Consider the following 16,610-nt stretch of genomic DNA (forward strand, 5'->3'; position numbering starts at 1 on the left):
CAGGGCCTTGTAGGTTCTGCTTCTCCCTTGGCTGGGGGGCTGGGGCAGAGGCCTCAGGCCCTACTAATTTAAGTCCCCTCCCAATGCCTGAGAGATCTGCATCCTGAGGCCTACATAGAGACAGTAGCAACATCTGGTGCAATTCATGTTGATTCAGCCCCCTGGTTGAGCACCTACTATGGGCTGGTTCCTGTCCATTCCAGAGTCCTTCCCATAGCTGGAGAAGGAAAAGAGCAGAAGCCAAGGCAGAGTCTCCTACACTGTGGCCTTTCCAAATTCAAGGAGAGTAGGATTTTGCTGGAATTTTAGGCAATCATTCTCCCATCAGCCCTGCCTTTTTCAAAATTTACTGCATTGTGTAGGCAGCCCTCAGCCACCTCTGAATGCTAAGAAGCCAGCATCACAGCGCCTCTTTGCTGCAGTGTGACAGGTTTCCTTTAGCTGCCCTGCTCTGAGGCAGGAGTCCTTCTCCCTGGGGAATGGACGTGGGTAGTCCTAGTGTGGCTGAGACTACTTGGGTAAATGATGGTCAAGGACACAGTGACTTTGAGAGTCTTGCCTATTGAGAATCTAAAGGAGTAGCATAGACGCACTTGGCTTTACTCTGCAAGTTGTCAGAAAGGTTGTGTTATTCATGAGTCCCTGCCTTTGGGTAGGATAGCACACTCGTCCAGCTAGCCATGGTATTAAGACCAAGGTCAATAGAAACTGCTGGGTGTCATGGCTTATGTCTGTAAAGCTAGCTATCCAGGAGACAGGCTGAGATCTGAGGATCATGGTTTGAACTGAGTCTCACACACACACACACACACACACACACGTACACACACTGGCAATGGAGCTGTGGTTCAAATGGTAGAGCCCTAGCTTTAGTTCTTCCTGTTGTACAGCTTGCATTCCTCTTGCTTTGGGCACAACCCAGAAGCCCCCAGCCGTCAGTGAGCCTTTGTGAGACAGCAGATGTCCTCTCACTTACCTACTTGCGTTCTGAGCCTGAAGCTCCTGCTTGTTTTCTGTGACTTGAAGAACTGTCAAGTTCTGGTCTGGCCTGATCTCCACTGCTCTGAAAGTCGGTTGGCTGTGGTGGAGAGAGAATGGGGGAGTTGGGGTGGAGGCTGGAACAAGTTGGTGTGTGTGTGTGTGGGGGGGGCCCTACTCCCAGGAGATGATGGCTGAGAAGGGGAGGGGGTGGGGAGGCAGGGGAGCCGAGAGGGTCTTGGTCAGAGGGCAGTGCCTGTTTTGCTATAGGATAAGGGATATTCCCTTGGCAATCTAGGACTCAGGCCTTGGCAACAAGTCTCAGTTCTAGAACCTGGAGTTCTGGAGAAATCGAGGCCCTTTTCCCTGACATCAGCTCTATGCCCCAGAATTCTCCTCTGGTCCCTCATGGGGGTGAAGAGACAGAAGCTCCCAGGTGAATAACTGGGATGCAGATAACCAGCTCTACAGCAGAGGCAGCTGGCTTGTAGTGGCCCCTGGGAGACAGGACAGGACTGGACCTGTCTTCAGACAAGTCCACACAAATGGGTTGCTAACTTGGTCCGCTGTCCTCTTTCCTTTTGCCAATCTGTTTTCTTTCAAACCCAGGAGTTGTTTTCCTTCCTCCTGGAAGCCTTCCCTGATTACTCCGGTCTTTATGACTATTCCTTTATTGGATCTGCCCCTTCCAGCTCCTCTTCTTCCCCACCTCATCCTGTAGGAACAAGATCTGCAGGGCCAATCCCTGGCCCCGGTTGAGTGACACACACTCAGGAGGAACACGGGAGCTCCTTGGGTGGACACAAGTACTTGGAGTATCTGTTTAAAGAGCCCTGGGGACCTGAGTCCTTCTACTGGCAGTGACCTTGGGCAGGTCGCCCTCCTCTGGGATTGAGTGAGCCTCCATTTTCCTTTGGGATCATGGCTGCCCGGGATTCCTGGGGCAAAAAGGGCCTGAGGGCCAGGAGGAGGAGAGAAAGAACTGAGCGGAGGAGTAGGTCCCTGAGGAGAAGCAGTATGGACACTCCCAGGAAAGCTAACCTCTGCTCTCCCATGCTAACCTATTGGAATTTTGAATAATTCTAATAAACTTTGCTTCTGCAGGGCACAAGGAGCCAGGGGGTTCGGGGCCTCTGTGATCTCGGAAGGGTGGAGATTACAGGAGGCACCTGGCTCATATCCCAGCTTCGGCTGCTATGCAGTGCTGGGTCCAGCTGAGGCTGCAGTTGCTGGACTGCAGAGGGAGGAGGGGCTGGCAGTAGTTATGCAGGGATAGGGCAGCTGGAGGGCAGGGCAGCAGGTGTTGGGGTGCCCTTCTGCTCCACTTGCTGAGGCCTTGTCCAGAAGGCTCTGGGAGTTGCCCCTCTCCCCTTCCCCTGAGGATGAAGAGCAGCCTGGAGCAGATCAGATTTGTGATCCATTTGCAGTGGCTGCCTAGAGCAGAACTTTGAGGTTGTTAAGGGATCCCTGCAGGAGGGTTCTGTGATTGGCTGGTGATGTCTGCCTGGTGCAGCTCATTTCTACCTCCGCTCTGACCCCAGTTTCCTTGATTCCTGAAGGATTTTAGGGCCCACCAGGGAGAGGTTATCCCACCCTGCAGCAGAAATTACAGGTTCTGTCCCACCTTCTCCAGGCAGGTTCTCAGAGTGCTCATGTTCCCTTCTTTATAGATTAATCCCTGTATTAGAGAGAATTACCCAAATGGACAGAGACAGAGACCAAGGTTCTAAGCCTAGGCTAAGCTTTCCTCTTAGCTCTCTACCTCACGGCTTCTTTCTACCTTAGCAACTTAGGAACTTTCTCTGAGCCTACTTGTAACAGAGAGGTAATAATAACTACGCTTTTGGTTTCCTGCCAAGATCAAATGAATATAAATACAGATCATGCTAATTACCCTTCTTATAATTATATATCTTCCACCCACTCCAGATTTGGAACTGCATTTGCAATTTGCTGAGAGCTGGGCTCGGATGATATCAGGCTCATTGCCGACGGTTCTACCAATGGGAAGTAAAATCGGGCTGCTCTATATCTAGTCTGGGCCAGGATGGAGTGAGGGTAGAGGAGAGCATGTCAGAGGGGCTGGACTGTGTGTGTGGGGGGGTCTAGGGGCCAGCACACATCTTTATTATCACCCTTATTTGAGGTTGGCATTGTTTCCCACAATTAACACTTGGTTTCTTTTGAACTCAGGGCCTAGCACATATTAGGCAGGTCCTTTTCCACTTGAGCCATGCCCCAGCTCTTTTTCAGTTATTTTTCAAGTAAGGGCTTTACCCAGGGCTAGCCTCAGAACTACCTATGGCCCCTATGTAGCAAGGGTGACAGGTGTATACCACCGCCTGTGGTTTATTGAGTCTCTATAACTTTGTGCTCAGACTGGATTCAAACCTGATTGTCCATTGCAGTCTTCTAAGTAGCTGAGATGACAGATAAAAGCCATTATGCCCTGCTTCCAGCTCCCTCTTGAGGAAGTCAGGCTAGAAGTTTAGTTTCACATTGCTTGTACATAAAAGTGATGGGAAGAAGAGGAGCAAAGTGGGAGGAAAGAAAGAGGGAAGGAACAGCTGTGTATGTGTGGGGGGGAGGGAATGGCCTCCAGTGACTTGGTTAGTACCTGAGGTAGCCCATCTGTCCACAGGCTATCTTGGCCAGCGCTTCTGTGAAGTTGTCAAAACAGGCAGAGGCCCAGTGCCCTGTGGCCGGGTCCAGTATTTGTAGGGTTGATCGGTCCTTAGAGAGGCGGACTGGGAGGAAAGGAGGGGAGTCAGCTGGAGGATAGAATCCCTCGGGCCCAGCCCTTAGGAACTTATGCTTCCTCAACCCAGAACTGGGGCCCTGACACTTTGAACATCAAGGAAGTTCTTCCATTTGACTTGGTCTGTTTGAGCCTCTTTTTTGATTTGAACTCAGGGCCTGGGTGCTCTCCCTGAGCTTCTGTGGTCAGGCGAGTGCTCTATAACGTTGAGACATAGCACCACTTCCAGTTTTCTGGTGGTTAATTGGAGGTAAGAATCCCACTGATTTTTCTGCCCAGGCTGGCTTTGAATCATGATCCTCAGATCTCAGCCTTCTGAGTAGCTGGGATTGTAGGTGTGAGTCACTGGCAGATGGCTGTGCCTCTTTTTCAGTGGTGGCCAAGTTGGGCAAGTGTCCTGGGGTCAGTTTCCATTTGACCTGTTGACCTCATCACCCCTTTGGCTCCTATGGGCATCTACTAATAGTCACTCTACCGATGGTTCACTGGGCTTGCCCAGACTGGAGAAACTTCTCACCCAGGGGTCAAGGCGTTTCTCAGAGGAGAAGAGGAGTGAGGAGCCTCACTGGCATTAAGATGGCAGTGCCCAGAGGTATTAAACTTTAATCAACAAAGACCAACTACACAGGAAGGTGGCTCAGCCCCATCCCTGTCCTCCCAGGCCCTTTCTCGTCAGAGCCCAAGAACGTGGTGGATCAAGCCACGAGAGCCTAGTCCAAGAAAGAAGGTGGCTTCTATGCTCAGGGCATCTGCCTTCCTTGGTGGGTAGTTACACAGTTTGGCTCAATGGCCCCCACCAACGAGAAGATCACTGACTGGTGAAATGGACTTTTCTAGAATCTTTGAACCAAGGGTTTTCAGAGGAAGGAGAATCCCTCCAAAGGTCGTCTCTCCTCGAAACTAAGCAGGGTTAGGCAAACTCTGTTAGGACTTCCTGTCCCCTTGGGTCTGCCTCTGTTCTTCCTGTCCCCTTGCGGGTGCCCTGTGTGGAGCAGGCAGAAGTGTCGTTGTTCTTACTTGGCTGGGATGGAAACTAAGAAGGAGGTGGGCAGATTGTGACCCTGACGGGTCACTGCCACACAGGTGTCCTGTGGTGCCTGCCCCACTACTTCCTCAACCCCTGGACTCACCTGCCACTGCAGCACTCTCAGGGAAGTCCTTGACGCAGTCTGCCTCATCCTCTCCCAAGGCACAGTCCGGCTGCCCATCACACACCCGCTCCCTCGGGACGAAGCTCAGGGGGTGTTGGCAGATGAAGTAGTATTTACTCAGAACCACCTTGACTGGAAGGCAGGGCAGAGTGAAATGGGGAAGGCTGAGGTCAGCGGGCAGCCTGGGGAAGCACTGAGCCAGGAGGTGGGCAGGCTCAGGTCTGCCACCTAGGCCATTTACCCAGTCCCAGCCTCAGCTTCTTAGCTGTAGCAGCTGCCCCATGCATTCAAGATGGCAGAGGAGTCAAGTGAGAATGGTGGTGATGAGGTGACTAAGAAGCAGGTCCCGCCAGCTTTTGGCCCCCCAACCACTGCACTGGTGTGGGGCCCGCTGGTTACACATGGAGAGAGAGAATGGGGACTTGGTCCCAGGATCTGGCTCTGAGTCCTAGCTCTGCTACTTTCTGAACAACTTTCCACTGCTCGCTCTCCCCTGCTGGGCCTCAGTTTCCTCTTCTGTAAAATGGGCCTTTAATATCTACCTCACAGGCTGTTAGAATATTCCCTGGGCTGGCTGTTGAGGGGGTATACTTCTAGAGGTTGGTGGTTGATCTGAGATTGAAGACAGAGGCGTTTTGGTTTGGTTTTGTTTTGCCTGTAGTTCAGGACTCTGTAGAGTCGCCGTCAACTTCTGTTCTTTTGCTGTCTTGGGCCAATGAGAATGTCTTTAGTCTTTCCAGCCCCTCAGCCAACGGATAGCTCGAGCAGTTATTTTGGTGACAATTCACATCTACATATGCCTGACGGAAGAAAGCCCTCTTTCCTAAGTCACTCTAGCCATCGTCATGCCTAAGAGTGGTGGTGTGAAGTCTGTGATGATCCTCAGTTATCACTGTTCTAGAGCTTTGTGAGCTGTTCTTCCTTGCTCAGGGCAGCAAGCTGAGGAGACAGGGTTCATGGCTGACTCCCATTACCCAGAGGGAAATGAGGAGGAAAAGATGAGCTTTCTGTCCCAATGGTTTGCTGTGCGCAGGTGGCACAATTGATACCTAGCCTCCGCCCAGAAGAAGCCCATGGGGTGGCCTGCTGGAGATTTGAGCAAGGGAGGGGAAGGAGAGCAGATGTTTCCTAGACCTTCCAAGTTGTCTAGAGCCAGGGTAGAGCAGGGTCACCTTAGCTCTCTGGGACAAAGATAAGAGACAGGGTCGCCAGTCAAGATCTCCAGAAGCCAGAAGGGTGAAATAGCCTTGGAATGGTTCCCCAGATCTCATGTGTGAAAGTCTGGTGCCAGCCTATGCTCTTGTTGGTTGTGAGTGGAACCTTTAGTGGGTGGGGCCTAGCGGGAGGAAGTTAGGTTATTGGGGGCGTGGCCTTTTGAATGGGATTGTGGGATCCTGGCTCCTTCCTCTCTTTTGCTTCCTGGCTCAATGCTGTAACCAGTTGTGTTGTCCCCAGGATGGATTATCTCACCACAGTCTTCAAAGTAGACGAGCCAACTGATCCTAGACCTGAACCTCCAAAACTGCTGCTGGAGCAAGTTTGGATAGCTCCTCAGAGGCCAGCCATCTCCAGGCCACACAGATTAGCAAACAGGCCCTGATCACATTTCTGTATGCTTGCATTATGAATGCTCACTTTTGAACATCTTTGTTTTTATCTAGATCTTCCCCCCCCCCCCCCGCCCCTGCCATGTTAATTTACTGGTGCTCACAATGCTTGGAAAGGGACAGAACAGTTTTCAGGTGAGAAGATGAGGTCACACAGCAGCAGGCGACAGAGCCAGGATCCCTGTCGCAAATTCAGTTTAAATCTTCTTTGTCACACAGTGGGCTGCTTAAGGTCCCACTGCGACCTCAGGATGAGGTGAGGAGAGGGCACACCTGCTTGGCAGTCTTCCCTGTGCCCCTGTCCTTCCAGCCAGCCCTCACTCAGCTGTCACTGCAGAGGGAGGCGGCGAGGAGCAGGTGCCCCTGTGATGGCATGCGTGGGTTTGTGCCATGTATGTAGGCGCCATGTGGATGGAAGTCCTCTCAGAGGGCTCCCTTCAGAGCAGAGGTGCCTACACTCAAAACTTGTGCTCAGCCCCTGCCTTTTCCCCGTGGGGACAGCGGGGGCGGAGCTGTCACTCACTGAGATCCCGAGGGAGGAGACTGTGCTGGGGTGAAAGCTGGGTGGGGGCTGTCACTCACTGAGGATGGCCAACACGACGAGAGCTACCAGGCTGAGCAGCACTGCGATGATAGGAACTCCCACTCTTCTGAAGGTACCCAGGCGGGGACGGGGCTTGCGCCGAGGTGTGGCTTCTGTAAGGAGGTGGAGGGGAAGAGGCAGGCCTGCGGTCAGCGTCTGGGCCCTGCCCCTCTCGGGCTCCCAGCTGCCCTCTCCCTGGCCTCGGCTCACTCGATGTTCTGGCCACAGTTTCGGCTAACATTGGGGGCTAAGCATCAGCAGCAGGTGGTGACTGGGCATTCTCTGCCTTCACCAGGCCCAGCCATCTTTCTCCAGCGCCAGTGAGCTTGTAGTGCATGCCACTGCCACTTCTGCTTGTCTTGCCCTTACGGGTTCTAGGACATTCCACCCTCATCCATATGTGTTCCTACTGAACGTGTTGTGCCATGGTTAATTCTCTTAACTTCCTGACTTAACCTCATTTTTTGTTAATGCATCTATTTTTTTAAACAACACTTAGCAATGGTACATATCTTGGGATGCCGTGTGACATTTCAGTGCATGTATACAGTGATAAGCAGGCCAGACATTTATCATTGCTTTGTTGGGAGAATTCAAAGTCCTCTCACTATAGTGTGTGTGTGTGTGTGTGTGTGTGTGTGTGTGTGTGTGTGTGCTGCTACTGGGGCTTGAACTCAGGGCCTAGTACTGGCATACGCATACACAAAATAACAACAACAAATGTGACATTTCAACACGTCTCAACCTCCTTTCTTGCTTTCTTTTTCCCCAAATCATGTCTAATATTCGCTGTATTTTATATATTGTCTCCCGTGTATTTAACATTTGGTCTATTTTCTTTCTTTCTTTTTTAGATCTGATATTGGAGCTCGAACACAGGGCCTTGCTTATGCTCTTACTTAGCTTTTTTTACTCACGCCTGGTACTCTACCCATTGAGCCACACCTCCACTGTCTTCACATGAGACCCTCAGATGTCAATCTCCTGAGCAGTGAGGATTAAGGTGTGAGCCACTGAGACCTGGCCTTGTCTATTTTCTGACTTTCCCATTCCCTCCTGGGAATGAAGCCAGCAGGGAGAGAGAACTCTGTGTTTTGTGCACATGGCTGAGGTCCTGGTACCCCTTCAAGCCAACAGAGGTCTTGCTTCTGGTTCTGTTCTCCAAAAGCACTTCCAGACATCTGCCTTCCAGGTCTTGTCTTATTCTACGGGTGAATAGAGCCGTGGTCTAGTGCTAGCCCTTCCCTCTGTTCTTCAAAAGCAGAGAAAGGCATCCTGCCAAAGTCTGGTGTCCAAGGAAGGCTGATATCAATGCATCTGCTGATAAGGGAAAGCTGAAAGCCTGTGTTTCTCTACCTGGCAGAGGCCAGGCATGGGGTGTGGACTGGAGGTGGTACTGCCAGCTAACTGGCAGGATGCTGATGTGTCTTAAAACTTCAGCCGCCCATCTTTAGAATTGCTCTCTTTCCTCTGCCCAGGGAGGTGGAGACATTTTGTTCACGTGGCAGGGTGGAGCTGGAAAGAACAATGGACGGGGGTAGGGGAGCAGGATGGACTAGGAAATGGAAACTCAGAGGCTGAGGGAGGCAAAGGGAAGCTGGGTCCACACTTACCAAGGCTGTTTAGGGGCTGGGCAGTGTTGCGGTCCTGTAATGAAGGAAGAGCAGTTGAAGTTAGAGATTCAAAATGGAAAATAATGTCATGTACCTCTTTGACCTAGTTCAACTCACTTGTTCACTGTAGCAACTAGTTAGCAATTGTAGGAACGACTGGTTGTTCAGTGTGGTGGTGGTGGTGGTGGTGGTGTGTGTGTGTGTGTGTGTGTATGTGTGTGGTATACTGATGAATTCTCCAGATCATTCTTCTCTTCTGTTTTGGTGTGTGTGTGTGTGTGTGTGTGTGTGTGTGTGTGTGTGTGTGTGTGTGTGTGTGTGTGGTGTATTGATGAATTCTCCAGATCATTCTTCTCTTCTGTTTTGGTGTGTGGTGTGTGTACTGTCTGTTTTGGTGTGTGTGTGTGTGTGTGTGTGTGTGTGTGTGTGTGTGTGTGGTGTATTGATGAATTCTCCATGAATTCTCCAGATCATTCTTTTCTTCTGTTTTGGTGTATGGTGTGTGTACTGTCTGTTTTGGGGTGTGTGTGTTGTGTGTGTTGTGTGTGTGTGTATGTGTGTGTGTGGTGTACTGATGAATTCTCCAGATCATTCTTCTCCACTGTCTGTCTTGGTCAATCCATCTGGTTTTATAGATAAAAATATTTCTGTATGGGGGCTGGGAGTTTGACCTAGTGGTAAGAGTGCTTGCTTAGCATGCATGAAGACCCGGGTTCGATTCCTTGGTACCACATACATAGAAAAGGCTGGAAATGGTGCTGTGGCTCAAGTGGTAGAATGCTAGCCCTGAGAAAAAAACCCAAGGACATTGCCTCAGGCCCTGAGTTCAAGCTCCACGACTAGCAATATATATATATATATATTTCTGTATGAACTGGAGTGGACATTTCAGCCAAGGGACTGATAAGGACCAGAAGATGAACACCTTTTTGGTGGTACTGGGGTTTGAACTCAGGGCCTTGCTGGGCAAGTGCTGCCCCAATAAGCCCCACCCCCAGTGAGATGAGTACCTTTTATTCACGGATACATACAAGGCAAATGCAAATTCAAACCCTGATGAATTAGCTGTACCCAGTCCTCAGCATGGCTGAAGTAAAAAGACTGACAATACTAAGTGTTGGTGAGAACATGGAGAGAGCCCCCCAACCCTCATATATTGTTGGTAAGGGGGAGGGGGAAAGGGTATCAAAATGCCTGGCTAAATCGACTACTCTTAAGCACATGACTATTTTATGATTTGATGACATAGTACTTCTGCTCCAAGATTTAGCCAAGTGAAAGGAAATGATTTAACAAACAACCTGTACATAGGTGTTTACTGAGATTTCATTCATGATAATGATACACTGGAAAATACTTAATGGTAACCGCTGATGGAGTAGCCAAAGAAAATGTGGTCTATTTGATGGTGATGGTGCAGGGGCCTCCTCTCCCATAGCTTAGCTTGTAGCTTAGTATGCCCCTTTCCCGTCTGGTCAAAGCAGGGCCCAGAGCCCCTTCCCCCTCTCCCATAGTGCCCGGCACAAGCAACACCAGGCCCCTTGAATTAAGGGCCGCTATCTCCCACCCCTTTACCTTGAATAACCATATAAGGTTACCAGATCCCCAGAGCGACCTTCAGGTCTGAGCAGCTGCAGGCCCCTTATCTACCATCTGGACAGTAGCCATAAATCCTAGTCCGCTGTGATGAAGCCTTAGTCCTCACATCCACTCCAGGGCCTCCACCTCCTCTCCAGGGCCCTGCCTGTCTACTTGTGTGCACCTACCTGCTTTCACTGAATGGGCAGGACAAGTCTTGTTCATTATTAATTCAATGCACATTGACCGCACCTTCTGATGGGCCACAAATTGTGCTATCAGCAGAGACCCAGAGGGAACAAAGAAAGCTTCCAGGGTGCACCTCCCAGGCCTTGACATGTACCCTCAGACTTGGAGATGGCTAATGTTCCCACCGTTGGTGCACTGAGAAGTGGAAAATACCCCTGCCATTTTAACCCAGAGAGAGAGAGAGACAGAGACAGAGACAGAGAGAGAGAGAGAGAGAGAGAGAGAGAGAGAGAGAGAGAGAGAGAGAGAGAGAGAGAGAGAGAAATCTCAGGAGTGCCTGAGTGTAATGTTGTGACACAGAGATGTGATTTAATCTTTGAAAGATCCTTGAGATGTTATCTAGCATTTTCTAGAAGAGGAAACTAAGAAGTCCAAGTAAGCAAAGATCCAGCTGTTGGGTCCAGCCTCTGGACTCAGGGGAAAGTTGTTTCTTGTGTCCTTCAAGTTTCTGGAACCTATTTAGCCAAGAGTTATTAGCATGAAATGAAGAGACCCCACCCCACTCGCAGCAGCTCCCCAGTTCCCCATCTCTCGGCTTGGTTCTAGATTTTTTGCCAGGTCAGCTGAGAACAGCCATAGGGGCCATTTTTCAGCCAAGGGGCCGTGTGGGCATCTCTCTCGATCTTTGCTGCCCTCTTCCCTCTTCTGTTTGTGCTGGGACCTTGCCATGTGTAGCTTCGTCCTTACCCCTGCCCCCATCCCTGCTTTCTTTTAGATCCTGGAGAAAGTAAAGTCCTGGACTACTTGACTCAGCCACAAAACAGGAAATGGACATCTCACAATCCTGGACCTCTGACAGCTCAGAGATCTGAATGCAGATGCCAGGCACCCCTTTTGTTTTTAAATGCAGGAAGATCAACCGTGTTGTAGAGTGGCCACAAAGGCTTACCGTGTGGCCTTGGGTAGACTTCTCAACCTCTCTGAACCTCAAGTTCCTGTCAGGTAGTTGAGAACTCTCTTTTGGAAATGGTGAAACAGGTAAAAGTGTGACTAGTTTTACAATGGGAGGTCAGTGTCTAACCAGGTTACAATGAAGAGGCAGCAGCTCAAGGAGGCCAGAGGGACAGAACACTGGCCAGAAGCTTTGCCTGCTCTCTTTGTCCAGAAGCCTGGCCCTGGCCTTGCTTCTCTCCTTTTCTCAGCAGGCTGACTCTGCCTTGCCGTATCCTGGAAGAAGTCAGTAGAGGCAGAGCTGGAATGCTTGGCCGTGGTTGAAGGAGGACAGAAGGGGGCTTTGCCTGCCCCTGCCCTGGTTGGTGGCATTTTCAGGCTCCCATGGGGCCCAAACCCCTGACTTCTCATGATCTCCAAGGGAAATCCTGGAGCCAGAGATGCTGCTGTTGCTAGGTAAACAGGTCCTTGGAGGCTGTGGCAGGTGGCAGCTGGGTTGCAAGGCAGTGAGTGCAGCCCATGGGAAGAAGTAGGGAACGTTCTCTGCTGAGCCAAGAGACCCCAGGCTGCTCCCTGTCCTTCCATAGCTGAACCAAGTGAGGTTCAGCTTCTCAGGGGCACACAGGCTCCTGAACCCACGCCCCCTGCAGCCTGCGGTCAGCAGCGGGGTACCCCCCCTCCTGAAGTGAGGACAGGTGGTTTGATGCCTTCTTCAGGCGGCTCACAGGACTCTGCCTCACTGGTGCCTTAGCCATGGCAGGTAAGGTGACATGGCAGAGGGGTGCGGAGGGACACAGAAGGCAGCAAAGTTACAGGGCCAGGAAGGGACTGCATTTCCCAGGGTGAGTGTGTGGCCGTGAAATCTTGGGAGATGACAGAGATGGCAACCATGCCAGCTTCTACTTAGCTATGTCTCCAGGCAAGTTCCCTACTCCAGGTTAGGTACCAGTCTTCACACAAAGAAGATTCTGGAAGGGGCCTCCCAAACTCTGCCTTGTAGCAGCACGTTGCCCATTGGTCTCACTTCAGCCTCAGCTGCTACATTAGAAACCATTCTGTTTGTCTAAGCCACATAGGTGCTGACCTGCTTGCAATCTGAGCGGAGCATCTTGGCCTCAATCTGGATATATCAAGGCTCCAGGGCGGGGCCTGGGGCAGATAGGAGGTGTCAGCTTGCCTTTCTCCTGTTGCCAGGCTGCTGTTTAGCTCTGTCATTTAAGAACGAGCTTTTGTGTTTGGGCAAGTCTCTGGATGGCAGGTAGGACCTGGGAGAAGTGGAGAAACTAGTGGGGAAACTGAGGCACAAGGTTCTGCTTTCTCCCCTCAAGCCATGTGACCGGACAGGGCGAGGTGCAGGAGCACAGGTCCCCAGCACGAGACTGGCTGTGGACAGCGGGCTCCCAGGTGGTACTGCTGCCAGCTAGCTTGTTTCTAGCATATTCTCTCAGCCTTCTTCTCTTGTTTTAGTTGGGGAGGAGAGGCTGGGAGAAGGAGGGGAAGCATAGTCCCTTCTCTTTTGCCTTTCTGCCTTTTCTATGATGCTTCCCTTTCCCTCAGCCTCAGGTGGCAGGTCTGCCAGAGTCTAGCTTCCTTCCCTGCAGGAGCTGATGGGAGGGAGGACGTGTCCACATCTGTACTCCTGAGGGCAATGCCTGGCCAGTACATGCAGGGCCCTCCAGGGACCCAGCAGGGGCCAGGCCACCCGGGGAGGTTTCCAGCCAGCCAGGACCCATGGGGCCTGCAATTGGGAAATGCTGATGTGTCCTAAAGCTTAGAGGGATTCTGCTGTGGTCCCTAAACATGGCTAAGTTCTCCAAATCAGGGAGCTACCATCAATGATGAACCCTAATGTTTAGAAAAGACTCTCACAGAGTCGATGCTGGCTTTGGAAAAAAAAACACCCCACATTCCTTTGCATCTGTCTCAAAATGTCCCTTAAGGGAGTGGGAAGTGATGGGGAGGGGGAATTTCTGGCAGCAGAAGGTCTGGCTCCCCTACGGATCTGCTGGACACACTGTATCCATCACTTAACATTCCTGGGACTCAGTTTACCCTTTGGCAAAGTGGATGTGGTATGTCTGACTTCTGAGGTGAGAGACAGTGAGGAAGGCTGGCAAGGTGTGCCATTTGCCTTGCGCTGTGCACCTTGTCGAGCCCCCCAGAACCACATCTGCTTCTCTCCAGATCCTACACTTCTTCTGGTTCCTGCTGGCTGGTCTCTGTGGTTTGGGTCTTGGCTACTCTGGTTGGAGGCGGTCAGAGGTCGTTGCTCTCTTCCCCTCTCCTCCTGAGCAGACATGCTGGTCTGCATACAGCTCTGTGCCTTCCTGGCCATGAGGCACTGTGCAAGCTGGCAAAGTTTTCTGAGTCTTGGTTTCCTTATCTTCGAAATGGGGAGAATGCAGTCTCCTCTGTAGAGCGCTATTGGTGAGGATTGAATGGGAGGCGCTCCCAGCCCTCCTGAGCCTGTGATCTGAGCGGAGGGGCTCCATGAGTGGACTTCGGTACCTCCGCTCCAGACATCCTGGAGACGGAGGAGAACTCCACATGCTGTCCAGGGAGGGTCTGCCCTGGGACTTGGCACAGAGGCAGATATGGCCCCTTCTTGTTCTGGATGCTTCAGGGACACCCAGCCACGGTGGGCCATTTGGTCGCTGCAGCCAGTCTCCTGGAAAAGGTCTTAGGGGCTTCTTGATGGCTTTCCTGAGAACTCTGAACTCTCAATCCTGTGAATGGTGCTCCTGTGTGGCTCCAGAGCCTCTGTGCAATATTACTTCTGGGAAATTTGTGCATGACGACTTCTGGGGTCCCTGGCCTGATTACACTGTGGCTGCACAACCGGGTTTCTCTCCCGCTTGCCTACACTCTTGCACAATGCTGAGACTATCTACCCCATGCAGCTTCTCCTCCCGACAGGCTACTTGCCAGGAGAGAGCATGTGTGACCTTGAGTGGGGCACAGGCCCCACCACTATTTAACCATGGAGCGCTGACTTTGCGTATGTGTGAGAGAGACAGGAGACAGAAGCAGAGACACAGAGGGGCACCTTGAGAGGAAAGACAGAGACACGGGGCTAAAAGGCACAGAGATAGAAATGGAGAGACAGAAACAATGACAGACATGAAACAAAGTGCAACACAGAGAGACGAAGACAGAAAAGTAAAAACTACTACTACTAAATAATAGTAGCACTTAATTCATTCTGTGAGGTGCTGCTAGAGAGCTATAGACCATCAGTGAAGAAGGACTGAAGTTTTGGGGGTCCAGTGAAGCAGGGATCCCATTATTGTCCTGAATAATTAATAACAATATTGAGCTAGAACCTGGCCAACACTTGGCACAGTAGATACTCAAAGCCCATTCATTATTAATGGGGAAGCGCTTCCCAGAGGGCCTGGCAGCGATGAGATGGAAGATGGACAGATGGGAGCTATTTTGGTGATTTCAGAGGCCAAAGGGCCTGACATCAGGAGGGAGGCTACGGACTGAGTGATGGGGAGAGTGATCCAGGTTTAAGGAACCTGGAGTGATGTCATGTGACCTATGCAAATGCCCTCTTCAGAGAGGGCAGAGACCCAGGCAAGGACAAACACCATCCTTGAAGATGAGGGTAATATTCTGCAAGATGAAGCCAAGAACATGCTGAGTACAGTGGTGGAGGGTGGGGCGTAGGGGAGAGGTACGGAGCTTTTAGCAGGGAGAGATGTGAGGAGAAGCTGGCTCGTGAAGGTTTCTGCAGCGGACAGGGCCAGCTCCTGGGAACTGGCTCGGTCTGGATTGGGCGGGACCCAGCAATGTGAGGGGTGGGGCCTCAGCTCTTTCCAACCCGGTTGCTTGCTTTATTTTCTGTTTTGCCCAGAAAGGTTCCAAGGCCAGAATGCACTGGGAGAAGCTCTGAGGTTCTTCCAATTGTCTGAGACCCAGAGAGTTGGCTAATAAGACTAGTGAGATACAATCCACTGACAATTTTGTCTCAAAAAAAAAAAAAAAAAAAAAGGTCAGGGGCTGGTGGCTCATGCCTATAATCCTACCTTGCTCAGGTCGTTGAGCTCTGAGGATCTGGGTTCAAAGTCAGGCCAGGCAAGAAAGTCCATGAGACTCTTACCTTCAATAAACTACTCAGAAAAAGAAGCTGGAAGTGGTGCTGTGGCTCAAAGCAGCAGAGAACTAGCCTTGAGGAAAGAGAGCTCAGGCACAGTACCTAGTTCCTGAGTTCAAGCCCTACCATGGACTCCCCTCCAATTTTTTTTTTTCTATCATTAATGATCTCATGGTAATTTGGGTAAGAAACTTTGTCTCAGACTTCTTGAAAGTCTAAGTTAACTGTGCCCACTGTTCTTTTATTCCTGTGTTTGCTTCCTGCATTGTGGCCCTTTTCCTCTTTTCTTTTCTTTTGTGCAGTCCTTACGGCCTGGTACTGTCCCTGAGCTTTTGCACTCAAGCCTGACAATGTATCACTTGGAGCCATGGCTCCACTTCCAACTTCGGTGGCTCCACTTCCAGCGTTGGTGGTTAATTAGAGATAAGCCTTTCCTGCCTGGCTTTGCTTCAAACCACGATCCTCAAATCTCAGCCTCCTGAGTAGCTAGTGTTGCAGGTGTGAGCCACCAGCACCAGACTTACTGTGTGACCTCTAACTGATTAGTGAAGGATGGAGTGTTCTGGAAGAAGCCACCTTATCTTTCCTTCTCCTTGTGGTGCCAGGCAGGTTCAATGCTCACTCAAGCCTCATTACGTTCTGGTCTAAAAGCTTCAAGGGAGAAAAGTGGAGTGTCTTGGTCCTGAAGCTGTGTGGGCAATTCCTTGCTCTACCCATGGAGCACTGGGACTGAGGGCTGAGAAATTTCACATTCTTCTCTGACTCTCCCACTATGTGGCCATATGGAATGGATGAATAAATGAATGAATGCATAAACAGATTGGGGCCAAAGGACAATTTCGACCATAGGAAATACTTGGAGTGGTGGGTGCAGCCCAGCTTGGCTCATATACAGAACACTTCGTGACTGAAGATGCTGCCACTGTTTCTGGCCGGGGCCAGCTCAGCCTTTCCCCCTCTTTCTCCAGGGCTCCTTTCACCTGTTGCCTAGAAGAGTTTCGGGTTGCACATGGATTATGCCAGCCAGCCGGGAGCTGCTGGGGGAGCCAGTGGCAGGGGAGGGTACTCTGGCTTGAAATCTTGTTTACCCATTGGCTACCTCC

General features: G+C 51.0%; 1 protein-coding gene across 1 annotated transcript in view; it reads right to left on the reverse strand.

Moving 5' to 3' along the window:
* Positions 1–16,610, reverse strand: part of Tmprss4 (transmembrane serine protease 4) — a 28,975-nt gene that overhangs the window by 7,805 nt on the left and 4,560 nt on the right. Inside the window, exons 2-6 of the mRNA XM_090319801.1 lie at positions 8,691–8,724; positions 7,077–7,190; positions 4,867–5,019; positions 3,596–3,725; positions 977–1,078 (exon numbers count right to left, since the gene is read on the reverse strand). Coding sequence (XP_090175927.1) covers positions 977–1,078; positions 3,596–3,725; positions 4,867–5,019; positions 7,077–7,190; positions 8,691–8,724 — 533 coding nt within the window. The remainder of the gene's footprint in view (positions 1–976; positions 1,079–3,595; positions 3,726–4,866; positions 5,020–7,076; positions 7,191–8,690; positions 8,725–16,610) is intronic.

The sequence above is a fragment of the Megascapheus bottae genome, chromosome 27 (assembly GCF_031878675.1).
Source record: "Megascapheus bottae isolate mThoBot1 chromosome 27, mThoBot2.hap1, whole genome shotgun sequence".
NCBI classification, from domain to species: Eukaryota; Metazoa; Chordata; class Mammalia; order Rodentia; family Geomyidae; genus Megascapheus; species Megascapheus bottae.